The sequence below is a fragment of the Vespa crabro genome, chromosome 2, assembly GCF_910589235.1.
Source record: "Vespa crabro chromosome 2, iyVesCrab1.2, whole genome shotgun sequence".
Lineage (NCBI taxonomy): Eukaryota > Metazoa > Arthropoda > Insecta > Hymenoptera > Vespidae > Vespa > Vespa crabro.
The window spans coordinates 4,970,198-4,986,969 of NC_060956.1; the positions used below are offsets into that span (position 1 = coordinate 4,970,198).

The 16,772-nt window shown below is 30.6% G+C and overlaps 2 protein-coding genes across 3 annotated transcripts; one reads left to right on the forward strand and one right to left on the reverse strand.

Moving 5' to 3' along the window:
- Window positions 1–122: 122 nt before the first annotated feature.
- Window positions 123–9,079, reverse strand: LOC124422371 (Usher syndrome type-1G protein homolog). The gene is made up of 7 exons (XM_046958737.1): window positions 8,849–9,079; window positions 5,450–5,593; window positions 2,834–3,106; window positions 2,480–2,753; window positions 2,065–2,382; window positions 1,185–1,386; window positions 123–817 (listed from the first exon to the last, which is right to left on the reverse strand). Exons 1-7 carry the CDS (start codon window positions 8,872–8,874, stop codon window positions 570–572), a joined length of 1,485 nt encoding a protein of 494 aa, XP_046814693.1. The 5' UTR covers window positions 8,875–9,079; the 3' UTR covers window positions 123–569.
- Window positions 9,080–10,513: 1,434 nt separating this feature from the next.
- On the forward strand, window positions 10,514–15,617 carry LOC124433043 (serine/threonine-protein kinase D3). Of its 2 annotated transcripts, none has more exons than XM_046982554.1 (14): window positions 10,514–10,956; window positions 11,138–11,280; window positions 11,562–11,844; window positions 11,947–12,078; window positions 12,150–12,355; window positions 12,461–12,740; window positions 12,817–12,974; window positions 13,048–13,109; window positions 13,175–13,304; window positions 13,365–13,497; window positions 13,582–13,764; window positions 13,858–14,604; window positions 14,761–14,846; window positions 14,922–15,617. In XM_046982554.1, the coding sequence occupies exons 2-14, from the start codon at window positions 11,212–11,214 to the stop codon at window positions 15,033–15,035; spliced, it is 2,583 nt and encodes an 860-aa protein (XP_046838510.1). In that variant the 5' UTR covers window positions 10,514–10,956; window positions 11,138–11,211; the 3' UTR covers window positions 15,036–15,617. The 2 variants fall into 2 exon arrangements, with proteins under 2 accessions (XP_046838510.1, XP_046838509.1); XM_046982553.1 differs by having other exon boundaries at window positions 10,516–10,956; window positions 13,852–14,604.
- The last annotated feature ends 1,155 nt before the right edge of the window (window positions 15,618–16,772 follow it).

Consider the following 16,772-nt stretch of genomic DNA (forward strand, 5'->3'; position numbering starts at 1 on the left):
TATTGTGCGTATATATATATATATATATATATATATATATATATATATATATATATATATATATATGTATATATATATTTGTTATATATTTACAATTCTTTTCTTTTTTTTTTTAACCTTTGACATGTATTATTTTTTATTTTCTTTTATAACGGAATAGCTTTCAAAGTCCTTTATGAAACAACGAAATATCATTTTTTTCTTATACATATATTGTAATATTTAAATGGAAAAATATGTTCTTTATGTACATAAAGTATGGCCATGATATATATATATAAATATATATATACATATATATATAAATATATATATATATATATATATGTATATTTATATATACAATTATATTATAGTTCATAGAGTATAATGAAATCGTGAAATTCGATTTTTCACTGGCTCTATTTAAGGCACATCTCGATTAAATGTTCATATTCGTTCATCTTCATTGCTTGCTTTCATATTTGGCAATTTACATGAGTAATCGATCAAAGAACGAAAAGACATTATTTTCTTTCAATGAAGAATACGAGTATAAGATTAAATTCTTCACAAACAAGTATGATTCTTCACAATATGCTGTCCTTGATGACATTCTCTGATGCGTCAAATGCCTTTTTCCGGTTAGCTATAGCATTAGTAAGCTTTCTCCTAGGTCCAAGCGGAAGTTTGAGGGCTGCGATGTCTGCTTCGGTGAGTAACATCAACGCTTCTAAATCGATTTGTTCGGCTTCTAGGATCGTATGTATTGATGAGAGATTATTAGCAACTAAAAATCTTTGCAAGGGTGTCCATTCCTCGTCCGTTTCGTCTTCCTCTATTAAAAAAAAATATATATATATATATGTATATATTTATTTTTATATTATATAAATAATATAATGATTATATATATATATATATATATATATATATATATCATAGATGTATAAAAGAACAAAATTGTATGTTTGATGAGAAACGATCGACTTAATTATTCTTTTAATAATTTTGCAAAAACAATACATTTATCATCAATCGTTAATTTTTAATATTATTCATTTCAACACGGAAGAATCTTATCTTTCGTTTTAAAAACGAAATGATTTATGTTTTTTATTTGTCGGAATTTTCATATCTTTACAATACAAACGAACGAAAAGTTATTATAATTTATTATACAGAAATTTTAAATAGGGGCTTACCCGAAAGCAAATCGTCATCCCACATACTTTGCCTACGTGCTAAGCTACCCGCACTTCCTATACTAATCTCCTCGTTTTGACCATTTGCACTAATTCTGTGACCGTTTGTAGATCCATTTATCGAACCATTCACGCACGTATTACCATTTTGCAGATGAATGTCCGTTTGCGTGACCGGCAAATTTTCGAGCGTTGCTGTCATCTGGAAAAATGAAACACAATAAGGAATATCATGAACTACGAGTAACATCTGAAGAGTTGGCGTTGTTTCACGGTTTGATTATGTCAGTTTGAAATAGATTAGTCTGTTAATTTATTAGAATTCGAGATTTCATTGTTTCATTGTTAAGTTGCATTACGTTTAAGCGATATAGAAAAAAAACGTATTTAACTTTCAACTGTTTATTATTAACTTGTTATTAACTTAACAATAAATACCATCCTCCCCCTCACCTAAGGAAACTATAACAATGTCTAAGGTGGTGAATTATTGTCACGAACAGCAACGAAGCGGAACATTTACGTTTAACAGCGTGAAGATCGTTACTACACCCTGTATAAGTCTTCGTGACGCTAGAGTAATCACGAAAATGGAACGTAAACGTGTCTTCCGTAGTATATTGGTAGTGAAACGATCGAATTTGTGGTTGACCTTGAATTGGTATCTCTAAACGTGTCTCATGGATTTAACTCATTCGTCATGTATATACATTTGAAATGTTATCATAAAAAGTATTTCATTTGAAAACAAAGTAAAAGATTATAGGCATGTATATATATATATATATATATATATATATATATATACATTACAAATAATATATGAATAATAAAATTTTCATGAAGCGTGACTTTCAGATCACCCTAAAGCACAGCTTACCGGTCTTCTGAATGCTACCGATCCAAAACCAGGTCGATCGAAGATACTGCCTTGTTCTCGAAGCAATCCGGTATCTCTGACCGTCTTATTATATCGTTCTTCATCCTGTCCCTCCTCTTCTTCATCCTCGTCACACGAACGGTCACCTAAAAGATCCGGTGTACTCTGTGCCTTACTTAGAGTACCCCAAACATCTGCGATCTTTCCTCTTCGTCCGATCTGCTGAGCCTGAGATTCATAAGTTCCCACGTACATCACTTCGGAATCCCTTCGAAGACCAGTCAGACTACGTACAGATTTTCTACCATCTACTTCGATCTATAAAAAAAAAAAAAAAAAAAAAAAAAAAGTATCCGCCATTAAAACGTTTTATATTCTATTAAAAGTCTTTTATCTTATCGTAAGCAAAACACACTTCAACTATCTTGAAATCATCGACAGCTTTCTTTGCCAAAGCCTTTCTGCAAACTGCACTACCATGTTTTTTTGTAGTAGTACCAACGATATCGCTAAACGTTGGAGATGGTTTGATTCGACCTTTGAAAGTCATTATCGTAGGCCTAAGAGCTAGATTATTAGTCTCGTGTAGAGTGTCCAAATCGGATTTTGAACGATCCTTCATCAATTTCTTTTGTACCTTTTCTGCTTTTACCTCGGCCATCTTTTGTTTCTTCATATATTCCTTCAACCTTGTAGAAATTAATAGTCAGAGATTGCTAAGTACATATATATATACATATACGTAGTTGAACATAAATGAAACAATCACCTTTTTTCAGCATCCTTTTCGGCCTTTTCCCTTAAGAGTCGACTCTTTTTCCGATTGTTCAGTTCCTGATCGGATTGAGCTAAATCCAAGAATTGTAATATCCTTTCTCTGCCATTGATCGCAGCTAACTCTCTTGCAGAATGTCTGTCTATGTCGAGTGACCAGATGTTACAACCAAATTTGACGAGAAACTTGACGCAATATTCATGACCCCTTGCTGACGCTAGGTGAAGGGCTGTATTACCGAAATAATCACTCTTGTCCGGGTCACCCCTGCCGATAGAAAAGCTTCTGCTAAACTCAACAATGAGAAGTCCCCCTTCGTATTTCCCGTCACGCGAAGTAGACACGTGAAGTGGAACCGAAATAGTTTGCATACGAATTTTCAGATGTATATACGTTAAGGTATTAGTTATAAAGTATAATATTAAAGAAAAATCATAAAATGAAACATAAAAACGATGATATTATACATCGAATTCTATACGATCGACTCGATTTCGCGATAATTAGGCGCACATGAGAATCCGAGACAGTTCGGTCGGCCGGTGGTCGGACTTCGAAATACCGGTTTTGTGTGTAAGGCACGCGTGCAAATCGAGTCAGTTCTCGAAGGTACCTTTGAGTTTCTGCTTTCGAATCGCGAATAATCTTTTGGTAATTTTTAAAAGCTTTCTATTTCAGACATTACGCGATAGTTTCATTGTTTCATTTTTACGATGGTAATTCGTGTAGAAAAAAAAAAAAACAAAACAAAAAAAAATTCAAAACAAAAAAAAAGGACAAAAAAATTAAATCATTATATTCGCCAAAAAGAACATAAACAGATTCGTTCGTATAAATATAGTTACGCTTGTAATATGACTATAAAAATTCTTCTTACAAAGTAAAGATCTTATTCATCGATTATCAAGAAAAAAATCTGAATCGGATTACTCCATTCGTAATTCAATACGAATTTTAATTATTCTCCATGTTTGGAGGACAGAAAGTTTTACGGTTCGCGCTCCGACTCGTTCCGTTCCGTTCCGTTCCACTCGCGTTTTGTTTCGTGCACGCTCGATTGTTTTTCGTTACCGTCCGGCCAGCCGCAATTTCCGCTGCCAGTCTCTCTCGACAAAGATAGAAGATTATATACAATGGCATTTCCGTTCTTTCGAGCACATCTGTCACCGAATTCGTTCATTCATTCGTTCGTCCGTTCGTTCGTTCGTTTAAATAGAAAAAAGGCGGGCAAGAATTTTTGAAATTCGCGCGCTTGCTCATCCTCCCTGTTTCCGCCATCTTCGTCGAGGCAAAACGACCTCGAGCCGAATTCGCGTACACGCGGTCGTTCAAGGTCGAACGTCAAGCGAACGAACTACTCAGACGCACCTTCTCGAAGTTCTAAAGTATCTTCTTCGAATGCTAACACATCCTTTCAACTACTTGATTCCGTTAGAAGGGAATGGCTTCTCCCACTCTTACGAAAACACAAGACATTACCAATGTCATTGATGTTCAATAAATCTGCTATTTTTTCTTTTATATATATATATATATACACCTACATATATATTTTTATCATTTTTATTACAATATTAGACAATACGTAAAAAAGAATGAATAATGATGACGGTGCAAAAGTTAAGTAGATACTTGCTTAATAGTAAATAAGATATAACAATTTAAGTGGATAATCTATACGTGATAGTCTATATTTTACGAAGAAAAATTTTCAACTTCTTTTTTTTTTCCCTCTCTTCAAACATCGATATTCAAATTAGTGTTCGTCAAGAAAACTGTAAAGAAAGAAAGAAGCCATTCCTCTCCTATCGAGTATCATACTTCACCTGTACAAAACCGATTCGAATTTGTTAGTTACGTATTTATTTAATATCTCAGATAAGAACGGAATAAGTTGAAAATAATGATGGTAAATAAAGGAATTTTTTTTCTGCAAGAACGCTTACGAAACTTTCAAGATTAAGAAGATATTCGTTAATCGATGAAAGTGATTAATCATACCTGCGATCATTAGGCGTGAAATATAGACGTAAAGTTGAGATAGTTAAACTGCTTTATGAGTAGCTAGTTACATACATACGTGAAAAGTAAATGTTATCGCACATTCTACGTAACCGTTAATATTGTATTTAATTCTATAGAGTAGAGTTAGTGCGTTAGTGAAAGTTAGCCGACGGTTGCGTCGTGTGCGCGCCTTTATATACTGACTTTTCAACTTATTTTCAATCCACTCCTCCTTTTTCAGTACTTTAAACTATGCGGAACACAAACGTCGACTTCATTCAGAATAATTTTTCTAGAAACTAAATAATATATTACGGACAAAGAGGAAACGTTTAGAATAGTTGTCGAATAAGTATATCTCCAACGTTTAAAAATTATTTTATAATGTGCTTTCTCTGGAAAAAGAAAAAAAAAAAGAAAAGAAAAGGAAATGAAAAATAAGAAAAGAAAGTAAAGGGACAGACGGATTAAGTATGAAGGTAAAGTGCAGAGAGAAAATGCCTTTTCATTTTCGGTAAAATATGAACCCTCAAACATAAAGGAATAACTCGTCTCCTTGAAGAAGATTTTCTTTCTGCAAGGTTTCGAGGCAGTGAACAAGCATACCCTCTGGCGACGAGCAGTCTCAGGGCATCTATGTGACCTTCGAAGGCTGCCCATAACGTTGGGGTCATTCCACCTTCGTCTCGCATGTTGCAGTCCTTCTTCGTTGCTTCCTTCAAAATTTCCAACGCGCCGTCTCGTGCGGCCCTTTCAACAGAAAAACGCGAACAATTACTTTCAAAAATAAACAAAAATAAAATATCGTACATTAATAAAGTTTCAAAATGTTTGATCCGCCATTTTGTTTTCAAACGCATATCTTCCACCATCTTGTTATCTTTAAAGGGTTATAACTTTTTGCAAAAAAAAAAAAAAAAAAAGAAAAAATAAAAAAAAGAAAAAATAAAAAAAAGAAAAAAAAATCATAAATTATAATCTTAATATTTATTCGAGCTTATATATTCTAGAAATGTAGATATGAAATAAAATTCTAGCGCTCATAAATGCACGACAATGGGAGTTAACTAGCGTGCAATAAAGTTTCTTTCGCGCATTCTAATTCTTCGATTATTATTTTACGAAATAACAGGCTCCGTTGCTGTCATCGAGAAGGTGTCGAATACCTTTCGCTAGACTTACGCCTTCTCGTCTCGACACCCAATTACGTTTAATCTCTCGCGCCGGCTCTGATAATCTCTCTTTTAATTATGGATTAACTCGCTCGGCTCTCATTCTAACTCGTTGTCGAACACGCGCCAATGATTTTCTCCCTCGTTCTCTCACTTTTCCATTAAGCTTTCTCCGTTCATATATATATATATATATATATATATATATATATATATATATATATATATATAATAATTTTTTTTCTAAATCAATATAGTATTACAAAATAGTATTATAAAAAAATTGTTATAAAATCAAATGTTAATCATCATTGACTTATATATCTGCACATGTATCATGCAGAGGAAATTGATCTTATCGTAATACGAAAATGGAACTAGGACAAAACTATATAACAAAAAAGGACAAAGGAAGTGACACGAGCTCGTAGAAGATTATATGCAAAGTTTTAATGAATTTAACGTTAGGAGGTTTATTTTCAGATATATGCACGTTTACCTATATATCATTCTTTTTGAGAATTTACTCTGACATTTTCGTGTCTACTCATCTACTTTCCTTTCCTTCATTCATGTTCGTGTCGATCTAGATCAATTGGTAACGAAAAGTAATTAACTAAGTGGATAATAAGAATCGTAGGAAATTTCATTGGGTCATTGAATTACATCGAATTCGTTTGAGATAAGAGAGGAATTTCTTGATGTTGTTATTCTTATAGTATATGGCTAACTATATGTAATAAATATACGTAATAAATATATGTATATAATGTACTGTGTAGGATTCCTTTTTTAATAAAGAGAAACAAGAATTTATTCGGTTTGACTACAAAGTATATATATATATATATATATATATATATATATATATATATATAGAGGTAAGCTATGAGTTCTAGTGCATTGCACAGCCATTGCAAATGGCCCTAAGAACGCGAGCTGAGAGAGCTCGAAAGAATTTGCTAGGGCGGCACAACATGCTCTAGAGTTTCCGATATCGAATCGTAAGGCGACTAATAAGAAACCAGCCGGAGCGGTTTCAGACCCGGTAACAAAAGAACAACGAAATATATTATTCCATTAAAGCACTACGATGATATCGAACATCAACGATACGGCTCGTTTAACGGCGAATAATAACTCTGATGGATACCATATTTATCATCTTTGAGACATCCAAAAAAAAAAAGAAGAAAGAAAAAATAATATAATCTTGATCTTATTTGTCCTGGTCGATTTAATTCAACAGAAAATACGATTCAAGGAGATAAATTTGGTTGTTTCTTAATTATGGAAAGATGAAATCAAATACGCCAAAATCGTCTCCTTTCGAAATTGTCTCCTATTAATTAAATAATATATATATATATATATATATATATATATTATTATTATAATATTATTTATTATATATATAAATAATATTAATACAAATAAATATGATATAAATATGATATAATATATATATATATATATATATATATATAATTTAAATATAAATCAACATAAATAAATTTATTATATTATGTTATAAATAAATAATATAATAATATTATTATATTATACCTCTGATATTAATAATAATATTACTATTAATATTTAATTACTAATAATATATATTATATTTTATATACATACATTATATATATATATATATATATATATATATATATATATATATATAAAATGATAGTGAAATCAATTGAATACTTTTTTATATGGGATTCTTAAAGAATAGAAAATTGAAATATTTTCTTTTTTTTTTTTTTTTTATATCTCACACGTGCGATCGAACAAGCAAGCACGTACTCTCTCGAAGGTGTTGGTAGACGCACGATAAATCTACGCGTTGAATGAAACAAAAGCAACTATCTCCTCCCCTTGTGCATAAATTCTGCGTGCGCGTGCTCGATACAGCAATAAAGTAGAGTCTCTCTGTTTTAGTATCATTACATGCTTCTAGGTAACTAGGTACACGAATATTTTTCTTATATTTTTATTTCCTTTAAAACTGTATCCTTGATCATACCTTGTGAATTTCAGTGTCACTGATTCACAAATGGGATATTATAAATTTTATCTCGTTAATTCGAACTTATTATTTTTTTACTCAGTCGGTAGTTCCTTTGTATTCTTTTATATTATATGTGAAAAACATTTGCCAATTAGAAATATAAAATAATATATATTGTGTTTATTTTTGTTTTATTTAGAAATATATATAGAAAGATAATTCTTTTATATCTTTCGTTAAGCGCATCGTCAAATTTGAAAATACGTATGGTTACGGGCGTTTGAAAATTGGCGGGAAAAATAAAATTCACCTCGTTAACTCGAGGTTACTAAGAAAAAAAAAAAGAAAAAAAAAAAACACACACAAAAAGAGTTCGCGAAGAGCAACAATATAATGATCGATAATAATGATTTGCGAGAGAAACGCAATAATTTCTCAAGCATAACACCATCGTGGCAAAAGAATATATTTCTCGGAAATCGATCCGAAACCATAAAACTTCCCTTCTTTTCTTTTCTTCTTCTTTCTTTCTTTTCTTTCTCTCTTTTTTTTTTTTGTTGCTTTCGCTCGATCTTTCTATCTACTCTTTTTGCGTTCGATTCTTTCCCTTTTTTCTTTTTTCTTTTTTTTTGTTTTTTGTCCATCTAAAAAAACTACAAGAATAAATAGAATATGACGGGATTATAATGATTATAGATTTTCAGCTGTGCTTGTCCATAGTCTCGATACGGCTACGCGAGAATGCATCGGAGAAAATAAGAAGAGATAAACCCTTGTAGGTAAGGCATAAAGCCAGTTCCTTGCAAAAGGAAAACTCACTTGTGAAATCTCTCGGAAGATGTCATATTTCCTTCAGATGATTTTTCCAAATGATTTTCAAGATGGTCTATCGATATCAATAAGCCATTCCCTGTTGAGGACGTTCGTTGTCTTGTAAAATGTTCGTAAATTCTTCGATTAGTAAAAGAAAATAAAGGGAAATAAAATAAAAGAAGGATCGGTGGCCTTCGGCCACAGAGCCGAAGTTCAACACACGTCGAGTATGGCGTCCGCCGATAGACTGCTTTAAACGGACGAACCTACCTAACCCATCGGCTTAGAGGATCGGCTTCTACCCCCGCTAAATCCCACCCCCCCCACCGCCACCCTATGCTATTGCTATCTTACTTCAGACCGTTAATTTGATAACTCCTTTCTCGCTCCTTCATTATTCCCGCGTCTTTCTCTTTCTCTCTCTCTCTCTCTGTCTCTCTCACCTGTCCCGATATACCCCCACTCCTACTTTTATTACTATACCGTCGGATGACTCACCTGCCACCTGGTACCAACTTACCGATTCGACTTTACTACGATCAACTTATCAACAGAGTTTTATTATCCAAAAACTGTTATATCTATTGCCGATCTTATCATTACGCTCGAATTTTTATCGAATTAATTCTATGGTTTTTATTTATTTATTGATCGATTGTTTTATTTGTTTTATATATATATATATATATATATATATATATATATATATATATACATACATATATATATATATTTTTTTCAATGCGTTTTTCATACGTTTTTCAATGACACAAATGGATCCCCATTGATTCATTCGTTGTAAATAATATCAAGTTATAATTTCGTCAAATCTATTAAATTTAATTTAATTTAAGTTATTTTTAAAGAGCAATCATTTCAATATTCTTTTACAAATACTTTGTACCAACAATTTTTTTTACCATGATCTTGATTTATATAGAGATCTACGATTGCATCGGAATAATATGGTTGTTTTCAAAAACCCATGAGATTGGACGCGTATCATCTTAAAGATTATCCTCGGCCAATCCAATTCTTTCTATAGAATTTAATAGAGGTGTATCTCTTAAATTTACTCGATAATATGTTTAATGTAATATTTTCTCGTGTGTATTAAATAATAAGGGATATATATTATATTTTTACAACAATATATTTCGTAATTATTTGTTATTTCTTATTGGAAATATTATTTAAAGAAGAAAAAAAGAAAAAAAAAAATACCGCATTAATAAGATAAATTAAATTAGACGAATAACTTCTATGATAAGAAATAATGAGGAAAAAAAAAATAATAGCAAAAATAATAATTACAATCGTTAGAATATAAATGATTAGTATATTTATATATATACATATATATACATACCTATATCGTAAAATTGTAAATACATTAACGTTATCAAGTCTGTTGCATTGTTTGCATTTTTTTTTCATACGGAACAGTGATATATAAATCCACAAGTTCGGTATCACATTGTGTAACAGATTACGACTAATTATGACATTTATTACTTAAAATGATAGACAAGAGAAGATTTGTTCAAACAATATATATATATATATATTGAGATAGAAATTTTTGAATTCTACGCTTTTGATGACGTTGCTTTGGAGAGAATTTTTTATTGGCTCTTTACAATATATACATGCGTATTAAGCTTGGCTCTCTTATATTCGCAGGTATGTTCACATATACCGTACGATATAAAGGGGATTCTAAAATCCCCGAGCGTACCGATGTCCTATGTGACGTTGGATTAGTATAGTATACGTGTGTTAGTGTCATATATATACTAAGTAAATCCATTGATTTGTTTAAAACTTTGACGAAACGAACGACAACCTGATGATTATCGCGAGAATAAAACGTTACGCGAGCGTACGAGCTCTTTTTATAAGAAACTTCAAAATATTCTAACCGATCATTGCGAATGTGCAAAAAGGTTTATGTCAAGGTGGGTCGGTCAGAGATAACTGTAAAATGTCATTGACGAATGTGTGTCAGGCATGGAGTTGACGCTCCTCGATGACACTTGTGGAAACAATCGACTTGAAAATCGCGCAATTTTTAATTTAACGTGACTCTAAGGAATATCAACGTAATCCGTAAAGTACGTACGTGTTGTTTTTTATTTAATAAGATTTTAAACGTGCACTTAAGGAGAAAGAGAAAAAAAAAAAGAAAAGGGCAAAGAAAAAGAAAAGAAAAAAAGAGAAAAAAAAAAAAGAAAAAGAAAAGAGACAATATTTTGAAACTTCATTTTCTCTTGCATCTTTTGTCCCCTGTTATAGAACAATTGTTTTTCTACAAAAATGCATCAAATACTCGCTCAGCAATACCAAGAGATCTACCAAGTTTTTGACAGATGTTTCAGTTAACGACATATATAGGATTGCTCCTGAATTTTCTAATCAGCTTCACATCCATGTATAAAGTGTGTTCCATATATATACAATGTTTTTTTGACTTATTTTTTATATCTATATAATATCATTTGAGCATGGATTTTTTTTTTATATACTTTTTATGTATTCTTTAAGTAGAACAAAATGGATATTTTTGTCTTACATAAATATTGTTGTTTGAGTAAAAAGTTTTGTTTCACATTTAAAAAATTTTTTATATATAAGCATGTTCCTTTTCTTTTCTAATTTCAATTAATTTGCTTTTAACAATTCTTTAATATATTCTTACAATAATTATTCGGGATTACAGATAAGAACTGGTAAAATCATGGAGGGACCAGAAGTTACATTTCTATTTCAATTTGGTTTAACTCGTGATACAGTCACTGTTGAAGCTAGTACATTGACACTTAAGGCTTTAAAAGATTTTGCGTGTAATTTTATAAATGCCAAGTGTCCAGATCATGGGTTAAGTCATCTATATGAGAGATTGCTTCTGTTCAAGCATGATTATAGTTCTACAAATATTTTACAACTTATAACAAATGCAATGGAGGTTGTAGATGAAACACTAGTTGAAATTGTTCTGACTGGTAAGTTTGTATAATTATTGTATAATTATATATTAATTGAAATAAGTATATTAAATGGGCAATTATTTAAATATTTGCTTTGTAATTTATATTAAATTTTAGCTCAAGTGCCAAGTGAAGATGTTCCCATTCGTCCTCATGCTTTAACAGTTCATTCTTATAAGGTTCCAACATTTTGTGATTTTTGTGGTGAGATGTTATTTGGTCTTGTGCGACAAGGTCTTAAATGTGAAGGTATGTACATAATATTTTAGATTTGTTATACATGGAATATTAAAAAATACGTTTTTTTTTTTACTTTTTAGGTTGTGGTATGAATTATCATAAACGTTGTGTTACTAAAGTACCTAATAACTGCTCGCAAGATAGCAGCCAAAGGCGGCGTAGTTCTGCAATGTTAAATGTGCCAAGATCACCGAGTCAAGGATCCACAAGCAGCTTGACCAGCATTAGTGATGACAATCATAGTGCAAATAACACATCTAATCCAAATCAAAGTAATAATACTTTGGTAAGGATATAATGGCATTGTCTAATAAATCCATTATCTAATTCTTGTATTAATACTTTTGTATTAGATTTGTATATACAGTTTTGATTTATTAATTTTATATAGGCAGTTCCAAGTATAGTTACTCCAAAACAATCTCGTTCACCATCATTGAGTGGAAAAACAATTTGGGTTGAGAAAGAAGTTGCAACTCGTATAAAAATTCCACATACATTTGTATTGCATACATATACGCGACCGACAGTATGTGGGCATTGCAAAAAATTGTTAAGAGGCTTATTCAAGCAAGGCCTACAGTGTAAAGATTGTCAATACAATGCACACAAAAAATGTATTGAAAAAATTCCAAAAGATTGTATTGGAGAGAATCCACGTGATAATACTGGTACAAAATAATTATAACGATTATTAATATTTTTGACAAACATATTTTTATATACTTCATTAACACATTATTCCAGGCAATGAATATCCTGATAGTGGTGTCGGTAGTGAACCAGAAGGTAAATGTGATGGTAGAAATGAAGAAGGAGATGGGGATAGTGATACAGAATTACTTTTGCCCGTTAAAATGTCTACGTACATAACAGATGAAAATAAAACACCTGATGAGTATACAGTAAATATTATTTCGTTTTTATAAAAATATAAACTTGGAATAATAAATAATATTTTTATTATATTTTTTGTAGGATCACATACCAACGAATGAAGATGTTAATTATGATGAATTTCAAAAATCTAGACCATCTAGGTATCTATCTTTTATTTTTCAAATTTTCCAATATTTTAAATTATTTTGTATACTTCTCATTACAGTTGCAGTTCTACTCCAAGTAATAACATTCCATTAATGCGTATAGTTCAAAGTGTTAAGCATACGAAACGACGTGGTTCAAAGGTTTTGAAAGAAGGTTGGATGGTACATTTTACAAATCGCGATCCTGTGGTGAGTTGAAAGTGAGAAAATTTTGTTCCAAATCAAAACTGAGAAAATTTAATGTTACAGAGAAAAAAACATTATTGGCGACTTGATACAAAGGCTATAACACTTTTCCAAAGTGATAGTAGCTCTAAATATTATAAGGAAATTCCACTTGCTGAAATTCTGTCGATCGAAACAGCTAAAATACCTCGTTCGCGTAAGTGTTATAGATAAATTAATTTCTGGCATATAACTGAATGATTTTAGATATTAATAAAAAAAAAAAAAATATTTATTTTAGATATAATGCATTGTTTTGAATTAAAAACCTCAACCATTGATTATTACGTTGGAGAAGATCCAACCTATGGTGATAACAATGGTCAAGTTCCTGCACCAGAAAGTGGCATAGGTGTACACGTAGCTAGATCATGGGAAACTAATATTAGACAAGCACTTATGCCTGTAACTACAGCTTCCACTAGTATGTAGTAGATTTTATTATTTTTTATTTTATTTATGTGAAAAACAAATATATAATATATTTGAAAAGTAAATATCATTTGTATAGTTGCAGACCAAGAAGATCCTACAGAACCAGAAGAAAATGTGACCGACATGTCGCAACTATATCAGATATTTCCGGATGAAGTTTTAGGATCAGGACAATTTGGTATAGTTTATGGTGGTGTGCACCGTAAAAGTGGTAGAGCAGTTGCCATTAAAGTTATAGATAAATTACGTTTTCCTACGAAACAAGAAGCACAACTTAAGAATGAAGTGGCTATTTTACAAAATCTATCTCATAGCGGTGTCGTCAATTTGGAGCGTATGTTCGAGACGCCAGAACGAATATTTGTTGTTATGGAGAAATTGAAAGGTGATATGTTAGAGATGATATTAAATTCGGAAAAGGGACGTTTAAGTGAAAGAATAACAAAATTTCTTATCACTCAAATTCTGGTTGCGTTGAAGCATTTACATAGTAAAAACATAGTTCATTGCGATTTGAAACCTGAAAATGTTTTACTCAGTAGTGACAATGAATTTACTCAAGTGAAACTCTGTGATTTTGGTTTCGCACGAATTATCGGAGAGAAAAGTTTTAGAAGAAGTGTTGTCGGAACACCAGCGTATTTAGCTCCCGAGGTTTTGAGAAATAAGGGCTATAATCGTTCTTTGGATATGTGGAGCGTAGGAGTTATTATTTATGTATCTTTAAGTGGTACATTTCCATTCAACGAGGAAGAGGACATCAACGAACAAATTCAAAATGCTGCATTTATGTATCCACCTACGCCTTGGAAAGAAATTTCATCCGATGGTAATATAAGTGTAATCTCTATCTAAAAAAAAAAAATATATATATATATATATATATATATATATATATTTCATTTATTTATAGAAATTATATAATTAGAAATTTATGTAGATAAATTTTCTATGTTTTTTTTCATTTAATGTTTACTATTTTCAGCTATTGATTTAATCAACAATTTATTACAAGTAAAGCAAAGAAAAAGATATACGGTAGATAAAAGTTTACAACATGTCTGGTTGCAGGTATGCAAATAAATAAAGAAAAAGACTACTTACTATTTCTATAAAATAATAAACATTATTTGTATATGCTTATAGGATTATCAAACATGGTGCGATTTAAGAGAACTGGAAACAAAAGTAGGATACCGTTATTTAACTCACGAGAGCGATGATGCTCGTTGGACGGCATATGGTGATCATTGTACATGACAGAACCATCCGCCTACTATAAACATCGAATCATTGCCAATCCCTTTGCCAATACACAAAGGCTGGGTTCGTTGTGCTCGAGCAACGTTGCGACGATTCATTCGTGCCTGAATTGAAACAAGTGCATGCAAAGTAGAGTAAATATCATCTTTCGCTTTAAATGTATCTATTTCGTTATGATATAGATATCGTAGTTACTGATCTACCGATCTTAAAAATACATATTACAGATATCACATTTAAGCAACTTTGTTCAAAAGTATAATGTTGAATTAATAGATATAACAATATTGTGAGACAAATGCATCAAAAGGCCTTTCCAGTCTTCACATGATACATGTTTTTATAATATAATCGTCTCTTCATGAAATTTTTCTAGTACTCGATGTTCGACTAATCGTAAGAAAATGATGTTTCGATCAATTTGAAATTTAATATTATTGAAACTAAGCTTTTAGCCTTACGTTGTTATGCGTGTATTGATATAAAAGTAGGATTCAAAGTAAAATACGCTAGTATATAATTTTTCAAGTATTACACGATTAAAAATGATTGCTTCGAAATGAATGGGGCGTAAGGAAAGAAAAAAGAAAACAAAAAAAAAAGAAAAGAAGAGAAATCTATTTGTACAAATTTTTTGAAAGAGGAGTCAATAAGTTTGAATTCCCTTTTAACACATAATACAACAACATTCCTCATCAATATTTGTAAGTATAATTATTAATAAAATATAGCAAAAGATAATATTTGCATGTAAACTATCAAAATGCTCATAGCATTTATAGAAAAATGAAAATGAATGTAGAAACGCAATAGTTTCTACATTGCATTTATTGTTACAATATATCTCTTATTGCTTGCTACATACAATTCTATTTGTTAATTATTAATTTATATATATATATATATATATATATATATATATATATATATATAAATATATATATATATATAAAGTATATCTATAAATACATTGCACATGTTACGTGCATGCAAGCATTGCATTAGTAAATCTGAACTATTTAAAGTGTTGAAAAAAGAAAAGAAAAGAACAGTTTTGTATGTCGATAAAAAATATATAAAAAAAAATATCCTTATCTTACATGAGTTAGAATTGCATGGTACTTAACTGCCAAATGATTATTTTTTTTTGCCTTGCAATTCTATGTAACAGGAGAGTAATACTTCCGTAATATTTTTATTATTTGATGGGTGAGAAATTAAATTGTTAAAAAAGGACATGAGAATATTTGATCTTTCATACATAAAATATATGTAAAAGAAAATTTTTCTTAAACTTTGCATAACTTGCATACGCGTTTACTTACGTAGCGTACACACAGTATTTTTTATTAACTTTTATATAACTTAATATTGACTCACAAATATTGAGATCTTTTAGCATGCACATAAATATATTTTAAATTAAGATTGGATTGAAATCTTATATGTTTTTATTGATATATAGTTAGTAAATATAGATAAATGATATAGAGCATTAATATATCGATAATAATATCATTTAATATATATTTATAATACCCTATGATATTATGTACTAACATTTTCATTTTTACACAAAAAAAGATCTTTTATTTTTCATGCTTTTTTATGTACTTTTCAATGCTTTTAGGATGAGAATCTACGTAATGAAACTAAGGATTATATGCTTATATTGGTTTGCAAATTTATAAAATTTATATATGCATATACATATACATATGTGCCCATATAAAG